The following is a 13,618-nucleotide window of genomic DNA, read 5'->3' as shown; positions in this document are numbered from 1 at the left end:
AGAGGATGGATTAAAAACTAGGGTGTGCTTCATTACTTGTGACAATCATATTACAGCAATATCAGTTAATAATAGAGGAAATTGAGTGTAAAATATAGAGGAACTATTTGTACTATTTCACAATTTTTGTTTTATAAATTTAGGACTGTTCTGGGTTTTGTAAAAATTATTTTATAAAGGTAGTTTAAGGTGATTATTCCATTAAGATGTTAAGTTATATTTTAAATATCTAATGAAACTATTATGAAAAATAAAGGCTGATACTTAAAGCAAAAGAAACGATCAAAAATTGGACATATGGGATACATAAAACTTAAAACATTTTATGAATTCAAGGAGAGGGTCAATAGAATGAAAAGGCTTTTTAGCCAGATCTGAATGCCTTAAGGGCTGATTCTGAGGCTAGAGTGCTGTTTAGGGCATATGCCATTCTATGAGTCTGCTGTGTATCCTGTTTCCCACTTTAGATCAGTCTCTCCTTTTTAATTCTATCAATTATTATTTGCTGACACTGGTCTTATGTATGTAATCCCTTTGACACTTAATCTTTTCTTTTTGATCAACTATGAACTTAAACTGATCACTTTAACAAGTAAGATGAATATGGCCTTGTCTAAATAAGATCAGAGTTGTTGAACTCAAGAGGCTTCCACAGCCTTGGCAGCTCATAACGAGAGCCTTGGGTGATTACTAACGCCGTCAATAAGAGTGCCAATTGTTAAATCAACAATGGGAGTCACTGTGCACCTGCTCCGCATGTAGGACCTCTGTCCTTAATGTGTTGTACTAGGCTAATTAATGTTAAAACTACTATTCAAACAGTACTCTATACTTTGTGTGTCTGTGTGGGTGCAGTCTGTTGAAATCTTTACTTAGGGGGCCAGCGCTGTGGCTCACTTGGCTAATCCTCCACCTGCGGTGCTGGCATCCCACATGGGTGCCGGGTTCTAGTACTGGTTGCTCCTCTTCCAGTCCAGCTCTCTGCTGTGGCCCAGGAAGGCAGTGGAGGATGGCCCAAGTGCTTGGGCCCTTGCACCCGCGTGGAAGGCCAGGAGAAAGCACCTGGCTCCTGGCTTCGGATCGGCATAGTGCCTGTGGTGGTGGCCATTTGGGGGCTGAACCAACGGGGGCGGGCGCCGCGGCTCACTAGGCTAATCCTTCACCTTGTGGCGCCGGCACACCGGCACACCGGGTTCTAGTCCCGGTCAGGGCGCCAGATTCTGTCCCCGTTGCCCCTCTTCCAGGTCAGCTCTCTGCTGTGGCCAGGGAGTGCAGTGGAGGATGGCCCAAGTGCTTGGGCCCTGCACCCCATGGGAGACCAGGAGAAGCACCTGGCTCCTGCCATCGGATCAGCGCGGTGCACCGGCCACTGCGGCCATTGGAGGGTGAACCAACGGCAAAGGAAGACCTTTCTCTCTGTCTCTCTCTCTCCCTGTCCACTCTGCCTGTCAAAAACAACAACAACAACAACAACAAACAAACAAAAAAACAACAGAAGGCAGACCTTTCTTTCTGTCTCTTTCTCTCTCGCTGTCTAACTATAATCTGTCAAATTAAAAAAAAAAGAAATCTTTACTTAGAATATACTAAGTTGATCTTCTGTATGTAAAGATAATTGAAAATGAATCTTGATGAAGAATGGGATGGGAGAGGGAGTGGGAGATGGGGTGGTTGCAGGTAGGAGGGAGGTTATGGAGGGAAAAGCCACTATAATTCAAAAATTGTACTTTGGAAATTTATATGTATTAAATAAAAGTTGAAAAAAATAGAATGAAAAGGAAGTCAATATAATAGGAGAAAATATTTACACATATACACATGATAAGGGGTTCATATTCAGAATATAAAAAGGAACTTCCCTTTTTATACAAAAAAAAAACTACAATTAATCTAATCAAAATATACAGGGTACTAAATAGACATTTGCCAGAGATGGCATACAAATGGCCTACAGCATACAACGAAAACATCACAACATCACTAATCATTTGAGAAATGCAAATAAAAATCATGATGGAATATCACTGCAAACTCATCATACTCGCTAGGATGTTGACTATCAAAATACAAAGAAATACTGAGCATTTGTGAGGATTTAAGGCATTGAAACCCTTGTACACTATTGGTGATAATGAACAATAGAAAAAAATGTCATGGAAAGCAATATGATGGTTCAAAAAAGTTAAAAATAAAATTAGCATATTATTCAATAATTTCTGTTCTCTCTATATATTTACAAATGCTTGAAAATAGCATCTCCAATGAATACTTGCTCATCCAAGTTTATAATGCACCCTTCACAATAGACAAGAAGTGAAAGTGATCTAAATGTCCATCTACAGATGAGCAGATATACAAAATGTATTATATACATACAATGAATTATTATATATATATTATATTATATATATATAAGAAAATCCCTTCACGTGCTATAATGTGGATGCACTGGAAGACATTAAACTCAGTAAGCCAGTCCCTAAAAGACAAATAGTGCACGATGCCACTGATATGTTATCTAAATCATTCAAACTCACAGAGAAATTAGGATAGTGACTAGCAGGGACTGGTGGAAGGTGAAAATGGGGAGTTGTTTAATAGATATGCATTCATATTAGCATGATGAAAACATTTTGAAAATATTCCACAATAATGTAAATACAATTAACACTATGAAACTTTACCCTAAATGTGTCTAGCAAGGTAAATTTTAGATTGTATGTACAGATCTTTAATCCATCAGTTAAATTTATTCCTTTTTTTTTTTTTTTTTGGACAGGCAGAGTGTGGACAGTGAGAGAGAGAGACAGAGAGAAAGGTCTTCCTTTTTGCCATTGGTTCACCCTCCAATGGCCGTGAGACTCTGGTCTGAAACTATGATCTCAAATAGTCGGACAATAGCAGTACACTACATCACCCTTGGCAATGCACAAAAACCCCCTAGCATGATTGCTCAAGCTTAAAAGTAGAAAGGTTACACCCGGGTTACCTGGGCTAATAATAAAGATGTGATTTGTCTATGTCTTAAGATCATAATTGCTGATTGTAAGACTTTAGCAACCGCTTAACAACTGTGTATTCTCTTCCCCTTCCCGGTTTTGCGGTTTTTGCCTTTATAAACCCTAACCTTTGGTTATTCGGGGCTGCTCTGCTCATGATGATCAGACAGCCCCAGCATGCTGGATAATCAATAAAGCTTCCCCTTGCTGTTTGCATAAGAGATGTCTCTTGGTGACGTTTTTCGGGCGGTCAACTCTCACAATGTCCTTATACAAGCACAGCATTAAGTTCAGCTCCATAGCCTGATAATAGATATCATGTTATAAAAAATTGCTGCAACTTTCATCTGTTTGAGTGCCATCATTTGAGAGTTCCAGGGATCCAGCTGGAAGTCCCAAGTCAGAGACTCAGTTCAGAGTTAGGATAGTCCTTTCAATATTCTGGAGACTCAATTGTTAAGACTCAGTTTTTCCAGGGTCTCGCTGAGTAGATCAAGGTCTAAGCGTCAAGTGAATTCCTAGTGTCCTGGCAGCCCTCTATGGGTGCCTTTCCTTTACTGGAAATAGTCAAGCCCTGGGCCATGGGAACACTGGGTCATTGAGCCCAAGTGAGGAAGAGATCAGCAGCAGGTAGGAGTGGACACATTTACCTACACTCAGCCACCTCTCCAGTGTCCATGGGATGTCTTGACTCCTGTCGAGGAGATTGTCACTTGTATTAAATTCTTGTGCACAGGAAAAATACTTATAAAAGATATCTCTTTGACAAAATAATGTTAGAGGATGGAAAGGTAAGGCAGTGACCAGAGAGTTACCCTACTGTAGGTCCCCAAAGAGTAACACTGGGGGAGCAATTCCTCTGGAAGGCAATGGAAGAAATGACTGAGAAGCTCCATCAATTAAAAAAAAAAAAGAACTGACTTATTTTAGTAGAAAAGGGACTGTTGTCCATAGAGCTGGGTCTCTGGGTATCTATGCAGCTACTGCTGGAAGGTGGAAATGAGGTGAAGGGTAGGCTAAGCCAACAAAGTAGGAAGAGGGAGGGGAAGGATGGTGAAGGATTTGAGGGGAAGAAACCTCTGACCATTTGCCATTTCTCTGTGTAAAGTTATCAAGGTCGCAGAACCATTGTCCAAAGTCATCAAGGCCACTTAGAACCACTGTCCAATTCATATTGAAGCCAAGCTGCAATGCAGAAGGAAATGAATCGTTTCAGACTGATCTACCTTTTTAGGCCCAACCTGTGCAGGTTTTTAAGAGACAGGTCAGAAAGGAGTCATGAGGAATGTGAGAAAGTTCAGAATCCTTGGATTAAGAAGAAGAAGGTCTGAGGGAAGTAGGCTTGGCTCGCCAAGGCATTCCTCGTGGAGAAGCTACCCCAGCCAAGAACCTTCTCACAGTGGAATTCTGAGTCTTCACAGAAGAAGACGGAAAGAGTCCCCACACCCAGATAAAGTGTCCCCAGCTCTAAGTCATGGTGGATGGTTGTTCCCCACACATTTGGGAGAGAACTTCTTTGATTCTGGAACAAAGGAGGGAGAAACCAACTGAAGAACCTAGACCCTTTGAGGGAAGGGGCAACAACTATGAGGATCTGCCCCAGTACACCTGGAGGGAGACAGAGGTGGATTTCTTACCAGTCTGTTGGGTTGAGAATAAGTTTGTTGTTGCATGAGACTGTGAGAGCTGACAAAAGATTTCTGGCTGGAGCAGTGATATGGGACCAGTCAGGGAGATAGAATTAAACTCATGAGCTGGAGGCCACAGCGTCATGCCCATTTTGTGATCTCACCTGTATCTACCGACCAGTCAATCAGACTACATAACCACTCCCCTTTTAGAAGTGGATAAGAGGCTGGAGTGCATTGAGCCAGCGCCATTTTGCTGCTTTTGCTTGCCTGCTAGCCACTCTCCCACCCACATGCCCTCTCTTACTTGCAACCTCTGGCCGACTCCTTGGAAAAGCTGGTATGGAACTTTCCATTTACTTTTTTCTGATCCACTCTTGCTTAATAAAGCCCTCATGTTCCTCTGTATTTCTCCAAATAAATCTTGAACTTTACCATATTGCCTGTCTTGTTTGTGCCTGAGCTTAGAATTCTTAGCTAAAGCCAAGAACCTGAAATATTAAATTTTGGCGTAAAATAAACCCATAACAGCAGAAGGGAGTAGACAAGAGAGCAGAATGGTTCTCAACTTGTCTGGGGGTCTGGAGAGGCATTTCCCAACTCTGCCTGAGTCACTCTGAGGATAGTCGAGATGAGCCTAGGAATTTCAACCTCCCTCCACCGAGAGGCACTTAGAAAGGACTGTAAAGCAGGGCAGTCGGCGCTCACACACCCTATTAGGCATCTGGTGTCTGCTTTTCACCTGGGGAAGTTTGATTCACACTGAGGAATAGCCTCAGCTTGAGACCATCAGACTTCCACCAGGTTATTCCCAGTCACACGCATCCATGGCATTGTTCCAGGAAGGAAAATGGAGATAATAGTGTTACTGGTGAAACAGTGGTGAAAAAAAATCTGACCTTGATTCTTTCTCTTATGTGAAAGAAGAATTTCCATGTGGACCAGGAAGAGAGAAAAGCAAGATTTATCTAAGTCAGAAGTGGCTTGGCACTCTGGCCTCAGAATCAGCCCTAAAGGCACTCGGATCTGGCTGAAAAGCCCATGAGAGTATTTCAGGCATGGAAAGCCAAGACACTCTGGCAAAAAGATCTCTGTGAGTGAGATCCCAGTGGAAAGAACAGGTCTTCAAAGAGGGAGGTGCCTTTCTCTGAAGGGAGGAGAGAACCTCCACTTTGACTATGACCGTGTCTAAACAAGATAAGAGTCGGAGAACTCAAGGGGCTTCCATAGCCTTGGAAACTCATAACTGGTGCATAGGGAGATTACTGATGCCATAAACAGGAGTGTCAATTGGTAAAGTCAACAACAGGAGTCACTGTGCACTTACTCCTCATGTAGGATCTCTGTCCTTAACGTGCTGTACACTGAGGCTTAATGCTATAACGAGTACTCAAACAGTATATTTCACTTTGTGTTTCTATGGGGGTGCAAACGACTGAAATCTTTACTTAATGTACACTAAACTGATCTTCTGTAAAAAAAAAAAAAAAAAAAAAGAAAGAAATTATCAATTCCCAACTTGACTCTCACTGGGATTAAACATGACAATAGGTCAGATCTGATTTCATCATCATTTAAAAAAAATCATCTATTATTTTTCACTTTATGTTTCTGTGTGGGAGCAAACTGTTGAAATACTTACTTAAGGTATACTAAGCTGATCTTCTGTATATTAAGATAATCGAAAATGAATCTTGATGTGAATGGAAGGGGAGAGGGAGTGGGAAAGGGGAGGGTTGTGGGTGGGAGGGACGGTATGGGGGGGAAGCCATTGTAACACATGAGTCGTACTTTGGAAATTTATATTCATTAAATAAAAGATAAAAAAAAAAGTGGCTTGGGCTGTGGGGGGGGGTTCTCCAAGACTGGGAGATGTAAAAGGCTGGTAGCAGTGGGATTTTTAAGCACAATTTTAAGTTGAACCATCAGTTAGAAGGCAGGGACAAAACCCATCATATGGCCAGCTTTGTAATCTTATTTGCCTTGTGTAGCTTGCTTATGATACAAAGGTGACCAGGAAGGTGGGGATAGGTAACTTCTTTCTGTTCTCATGATAAAACTAGAAACTCAGAAGGGGTGGATGTCTTTTGTCTTGCTGAAAGCAGCTTTTAGGGAGAAACATGAAATGGGATTCAGCACCTTGATCTTGATAACTTTTGGGGGAAGCAAGCATTTTGCACTCTCTCAGAGGGACTCCCTTTCCTCATTTTCCACCAGGACCAATCTAACTGCCTATTTACCCACCTGACTCCTCTCAATAGGAAAGAGCAAGTAGGAGCTGGGCAGGAATCAGCTGTATGAGAACAGTGTGTGCTGGGGGTTCCCTTAGAGGAGAAGGGGTACTAAGTGGTCACCTTGTGGTCTTCACCCTCAGTTTGCCACGGAGAGGAAACAAGACTTTGGAGGAGCAGAAAGTCATGGTTCTCACCCAGAGGGTATCAGAGCAGGTTGATATACAACCCTCCCCAGGTGGAAGGAGAGATGTAAGCTCCAAAGATTGCCTACAAGCCATATCATCTTCCACAGGCCACAGTGGGCAAGGAGGCTGATCTCTTGCACCCCTCCTCACATGGAGCACCAAAATGTAAAGAAAGATGAACAGTACAAAGTAGAGGCAAGATGTGAACCCACAGCCAGAACAAGTTTATTCAGGGAATAGACTGGAGATGTGGCTTAATACCTGCATGCACACAGGATGAACCTATGGCAGAGACCAACAACTCTCATACAGGCTATGTTTATACAGCATAAGGCAGCTGAGGATCATAAGGGGGCAGACAATAGGATGGGTTGAATAAGTCTGTGGGCTTTTTTCTCTGTGGGCTAATGGCTGAAGGGTTGAGCCAGGTGAGGGGAAGTTATGGGGGAAGTGAGTTTAAGGTGCTTGAGGAGAAAACATCTCAGTGGGCTAGGGGTTGGGGTCTGCTTAGTCATGTAGGCCAGAGGCTAAAATAGATCTAAGGCTTTTGTTCTTGCTCCATCAATCCATCATTGCCTATCCATAAAATATTAGGTTTTTCATTACTTTAACTGAAATACCTAAGATAAGCTAATTTGAGAGAAGAAGGTTTATTTTGTCTTAGAGTTTGGACGTTCCTTTTCAAAGAAAGAGTGGGCTCATTTGTCAGCATCTGATGACAAAACATGTGTGGAGAGATGGTAAAATGGGGAGGCAGGATGCACAGTAACAAGAATTTTGGTCTTCCTCCATGTACATGCATTTTTCTTGGTGAATCATCATGATTTGACCATGGATCACTGAACTCCATTCTGGTCACCTAATCCAATTAAATTATTTCCCAAAAGCCCCAACTTCAGATTCCATTATTGCATTACATAAGACTTCAGGATGTAAACATATGCTTATATCTAGGAAGCCATAGAAAATTCCAGGGGCCAGTACCGTGGCTCAATAGGCTAATCCTCCGCTTTGCGGCGCCGGCACACCGGGTTCTAGTCCCGGTTCGGGGCTCCGGATTCTGTCCTGGTTGCCCCTCTTCCAGGCCAGCTCTCTGCTGTGGCCCGGGAGTGCAGTGGAGGATGGCCCAAGTGCTTGGGCCCTGCACCCCATGGGAGACCAGAAGAAGCACCTGGCTCCTGCCATCGGATCAGCGTGGTGCGCCGGCCGCAGCACACCGGCCACGGCGGCCATTGGAGGGTGAACCAACGGCAAAAAGGAAGACCTTTTTCTCTGTCTCTCTTTCTCACTGTCCACTCTGCCTGTCAAAAAAAAAAAAAAAAGAAAAGAAAAAGAAAATTCTAGGAATTTAGGTTGATGCATAAGAAACAACAGCCTCTTGTACGGGATTTAGTGAAGTGATATAAGTATTGAATTTTTTTTGCATTGATAAAAATATTTATTTTGATCAATCTATCATACACAGGTCAGTAGAGGTTCCACTCTGCCAGATGCATCCCAGAAGAGCCCTGCGCTGCCCATCGGTGACTGAACGATGTAGCAGGTCTCGTCCTAGCCAGAGCACACATGTTCCACGCTGCCCTCGTCCAACGACTGCTTCCAAGTCCAGATGACCAAACAGTCCTTTACCCGCAGAGCAGGATCAAAACAGTTGGTTCAGGCATTCTGGGACCTGCACCCCTCTTAAAACCCAGGTAAACCACGAAAGGGATAAAGCCCCAGGGAATGGCTAACTGGCCGCCCTTGAAGAGCTGCTGCAGCCTCTGCTTGGCTTCTTTGCTCAGCTTCACCATGACGACGGCCGGGCAGCCACAGCAGACACCACAGGAGCAACCAAGTATTGAATATTAAAACCTCTTTTAGAGAAGTTATAGTTAGTGTTTGTTATTAAAATCAAAAACATATTAAAACTGTGTTTATGTCTTCCAAAATACATGTATTGGAAATGAAAATCTAATGCAACAGTATTGGGAGGTGAGGCCTATTTTGTTTTGATAAAGCTTTTTCCCACATCAGTGTTACAGTAATACAAAGAGAAAAGATTCATTGTAGAACATAGAAAAAGCTATAACAATACAATGATGATTATCCCTCCCTCCCTCCCACCTACACTTCCTCCATCCTTCCCTTCCTCCACCTTCCTTCCTTCTTTTCTTCTTTCTTTCCTATTTCCTTCCTTCATACTTGTATTTGTTTATTTGAAAGGCAGAGTGATGGAGAGAGGCAGAGTGATGGAGAGAGGCAGAGTGATGGAGAGAAAGAGAGAGAGAGACAGAGAGATGGAGAGAGAGAGAGTTTTTCCATCCACTGGTTCACTCTTCAGATAGCTATAAAGGCCTCTGTGGCTTTCCCAGGTCCATGAGCAGGGAGCTAAAATGGGAAGCAGAGTGGCTTTGATCAGAACACGGACTCCTTTAGGGGATATTGGTGTGCAAGCAGTGGCTTACCATGCTGCACCATAATGCTGGCCCCAAATGAGGTGTGTTCTTTTTTTAAAAAGATTTATTTTATTTATTTGAAAGACAGAGTTACAGAGAGAGGTAGAGCAAGAGAGAGAGAGAGAGAGAGAGGTAGAGAGGTCTTCTATCTGCTGGTTCACTCCCCAGATTACCGCAGTGGCAAGAGCTAAACTGATCTGAAGCCAGGAGCCAGGAGCTTCCTCTGGGTCTCCCACGTGGGTGCAGGGGCCCAAGGACTTGGGCCATCTTCTACTGCTTTCCCAGGCCATAGCAGAGAGCTGGATTGGAAGTGGAGCAGCAGGGACTTGAACCGGTGCCCATATGGGATGCCGCATTACAGGTGGCGGCTTTACCCACTATGCCACAGCATTGGCCCTATATTCTTCTGATTTTAACCCAGAGTAAAGATAATCAATTTTGGGGGATGGTGTCACGGTACAAAAGGCTAAGCTGTCACCCCATATGAGTGCTGTTTGGAATCCAGCCGATCCACTTCCTTTCTATCTCCCTGTTCATGGGTCTTTTGAAGCAGTGTGAAATGGCACAAGTGTCTGGGTCCTGCCACCCACTTGAGAGACCTGGATGGAGTTCTAAGTCCCTGACTTTGGCTTGGGCGAGCCCTGGCTGTTGTGGCCATTTAGGGAGTGAAATAGTGGAGGAAAATTCTTTCTTTCATTCTCTCTCTCAGTCTTTCCCTCTTTCTATAGAACTCTGCCTATACAATAAATTAAGTAAATTTTCATGGAAGCAAAAAGTCTCATGGCAGTAGACAATCTGCCTTCTATGTTTAATGTGTAAGTGGTCCTTGAATAAGTGCGTCGGGTATAGGTTGTAAGAACGTAAGCAAGGTAGATTTGCAATGGCACAAACATTGGTTATATTAGTGATGTTCTCTCCTGGCCATTATTCATATTTCTCTTGGACCAGGGGTTGAAATCTGGTGGAATCTTTGGGTCCAGGGTCTAGGGGGATGTTCCTGCTTCCCACCTTTGTCCAGAATCAAGTTTGTCTTCCTGGTTTAGGACATATTTGCTCCTATGTGAACCTTCATACCCCAGAGTATCAATAAAACAACCTACAAGTCAGTTAAAATGGTATTTAAACTTCTTTTAAGAAGTTTCTGTTGCAGTCTTTGGTTTACAGTCCCATGCAGTCAATTCAAACTCCAAAACCTGAAAGGGAGATAAAAACCACATTGAACTTTGTCCAACTGAAGCTGCCTTCTACCTGAGAATATGACAATCTTAAAGGGTGGACACCAGCAAGGATGACAATAAGGAAAGACCTTTGTCATCATAACCTAGGTGTATTGGCCTGAGAATTTTTCCCTTATTTCTGTCACTTCCTTATTCTACCACTTTACTATTCTGTTCCACTTCAGGAAAGAAAGAAATAAATCATTCATCCCAAATCTTTCTGAGTGAATTCCTTGATTCATAAAATCAAATGCAAAACAACCTTTCTTTTCAACTTCAGGGACACTTAGAAAACACTGAGCTCTCTGTTTTAATATATTTTGTCCAAACTTGAATCAAATTTTCTTCCCCTGAAGCCTGAAAATCTAGACTCACCCTTGAAGAATAACAGGCACTGGAATGTAGAACCGACCCTCCCAGAAATCAAAGATCTTTGGAAAAACTTCTTGAACATGCTCTGTGCCCATTTCTTTCTATTACCTTTTTTTTCAGTTACTTACTCTCCCTATAAAATATAACACTTTCAATTTGGCTATAGATTCTAACATCATGGATTTTCCTTGTATGAATTGTAATTCAAATAAAGTTTTGATATCATCATGGCTGTATTTATTTTTATTTGGTATACAATCTCCTAGTAGGACAGCAAGTGATCTCCCCTAATGTGTATTAAAGTGTGGGGGAAGAAGAGTGGATCATTGTTTCACTCAGTGGATAATGTCATAGATATAATTAATAGTCTATCTCTTTTCATTTTGTAAAAGTTTTACTAATTTGTTTAAAAGGCAGAGTTATGCAGCCAGCAGGAGAGAGAGAGCAAGAGCAAGAGCGAATGAGAGAGAGAGAGAGAGAGAGGTCTACCATTTGCTTAACCGGCTATACCACAACACCACAGCACAGGCCCCGTATAGTCTATATCCATCCATTCATTGGATGGTAGATTCTTAAGTGATTTTTTTCTTTTTAATGCCTAATCTGTGAATGTTATTTTTAAAAAATATTTTTCAATAGTTAAGAGCGTTCTGAGGAAGAGGTTAACCTGGATTGTAGAGGTGAACTCCAAGATTCTTAGCAGAGTGAAGAAGAGATTGGATAGAGTCTGAATGTGATAGGCCACAGATGTTTCAGTGACGTGACCACTTGTCAAGAAATGAACAGTCACCAGAAGTTGGAAGAGGTTAAAATATTTGCTCTCAGGCCAGCACCGTGGCTCAATTGGCTAATCCTACGCCTGCGGCGCCAACATTTCGGGTTCTAGTCCCAGTCGGGGCGCCAGATTCTGTCCTGGTGGCCCCTCTTCCAGTCCAGCTCTCTGCTGTGGCCCGGGAGTGCAGTGGAGGATGGCCCAAGTGCTTGGGCCCTGCACCCACATGGGAGACCAGGAGAAGCACCTGGCTCCTGGCTTCAGATCAACGAGGTGCACCGGCCACAGCGGCCATTTGGGGTTGAACCAATGGCAAAAGGAAGACCTCTCTCTCTCTCTCTCTCACTGTTTGCTCTCATGCTCTTCAAATGAACATGCCTGGCCAGATCGCAAACTTTTAGTTTCTGCTGACTGTGAGACAATAAATTCTTGTAAGCTATCAAGTGTATCAGAGAGGCTGAACTGAGGAACAAAATATAGTAGTTATAGAAAGTTTATTAACATACTGACTTGCATTTAAATATAAAAATTAAGAGAAAGCATTTCACATGGTACATAAGCTGCTGGTTGGGATGTGCATCTCCCATAAGCAGAGCCTGGGTTTAAGTTCTGGTTCCACTTCTGATTCCATCTTTCTAATAACACACACCCTGAGCAGCCACAGTTGACAGCTCACATACTTGCTGGGGAAGCAGAATATGTTACTAGTTTCTCACATCAGTCACACACCCACTCTGGCTATGGAGGAAATAGGGAAATTTAACAGCAGAAGGGGGCTCTCTCTTTCTGTCTTTTCTAACAGTCTGTCTATCTGCCTCTTGAATAAATAGATAAATTTAAACTCATGACCAAAATAGATAAGTTACAATAAACACTGACATCACTTTAATTCATGAACAACTGTCCTTGATCAGCATAAGCTGTAATATTTACCAATATTTATATGCTTGTGTTCTGACATCTACCAGCCACTGTTTGACAGAAAGTCCTGTAGTTGAAAAGAAAAGAATAAAAGGAGAGTCTACTGATGGTAAATACTTTCCCTACAGTGGGCACTCCTTCCACCATACTATCTTATGTGATTTTGATAAGCTTTGTCACTTTTTGGCCTTCTGTGTCCTTATTTAGACACAGTGATCTCAAGGTCAGTTCCTGCTATCTTTTACCTTGTGCTAAACTCACAAAATTGGGTGGAATATCATGGATATGGATTACAGGTGAACTTGAATGGACCAAAGAGTTGTAGCAGTGGGTTTCTCAATGGAAAAGAGACTGGGAACCCTCAAGTCCTTTGGTTCTGATCTCTGAGTCAGTAGATTAATTTTACTACCATTTGCCAAGAATAGGTGGAATTAATCTCAAGCAAATGATTTTATTAAATAAAGACTGTGTTGACAACCCACATGAATGTGGATCAAAACAGGTGCACAATATGCCACTACTTTCTAAGTAGAAATAATGGAATTAATTTTTGAGACTCTGAGAAATTTTCTTACATGTTATTCTGAACACATTATGTATCAACATCTTTTATTGCTACTGTAATTTGATGCATATTTACTCTGTGATTTTTATTGACCTTCAGATAAAACAGCTGTGAAGACAGAATGGCTCAGTCTATTCCAAGTCTTGATTTCTTTGTAAACATTCAGTACAGGAGGTGAAGGAGGAAAGAATCTCTGAGACATAAATGGAGGTACGAGATGTAGAAAGTGGATCTTTAATACTTTACACAGAACTACTATGGGCAGCCACAGGCAGTCGCCCCTTTTG

The 13,618-nt window shown here is 42.3% G+C and overlaps 1 protein-coding gene across 1 annotated transcript; it reads right to left on the bottom strand.

Moving 5' to 3' along the window:
- Positions 1 to 8,641: 8,641 nt before the first annotated feature.
- Positions 8,642 to 8,850, bottom strand: LOC108175599 (mitochondrial import receptor subunit TOM7 homolog). Its single transcript, XM_051834793.2, has one exon. The coding sequence runs from the start codon at positions 8,837 to 8,839 to the stop codon at positions 8,672 to 8,674; it is 168 nt and encodes a 55-aa protein (XP_051690753.2). The 5' UTR covers positions 8,840 to 8,850; the 3' UTR covers positions 8,642 to 8,671.
- Positions 8,851 to 13,618: the final 4,768 nt, after the last annotated feature.

The sequence above is a fragment of the Oryctolagus cuniculus genome, chromosome 13 (assembly GCF_964237555.1).
Source record: "Oryctolagus cuniculus chromosome 13, mOryCun1.1, whole genome shotgun sequence".
NCBI classification, from domain to species: Eukaryota; Metazoa; Chordata; class Mammalia; order Lagomorpha; family Leporidae; genus Oryctolagus; species Oryctolagus cuniculus.
The sequence above is the reverse complement of the archived record's forward strand: the minus strand, read 5'-3'. Positions and strand labels throughout refer to the sequence as shown.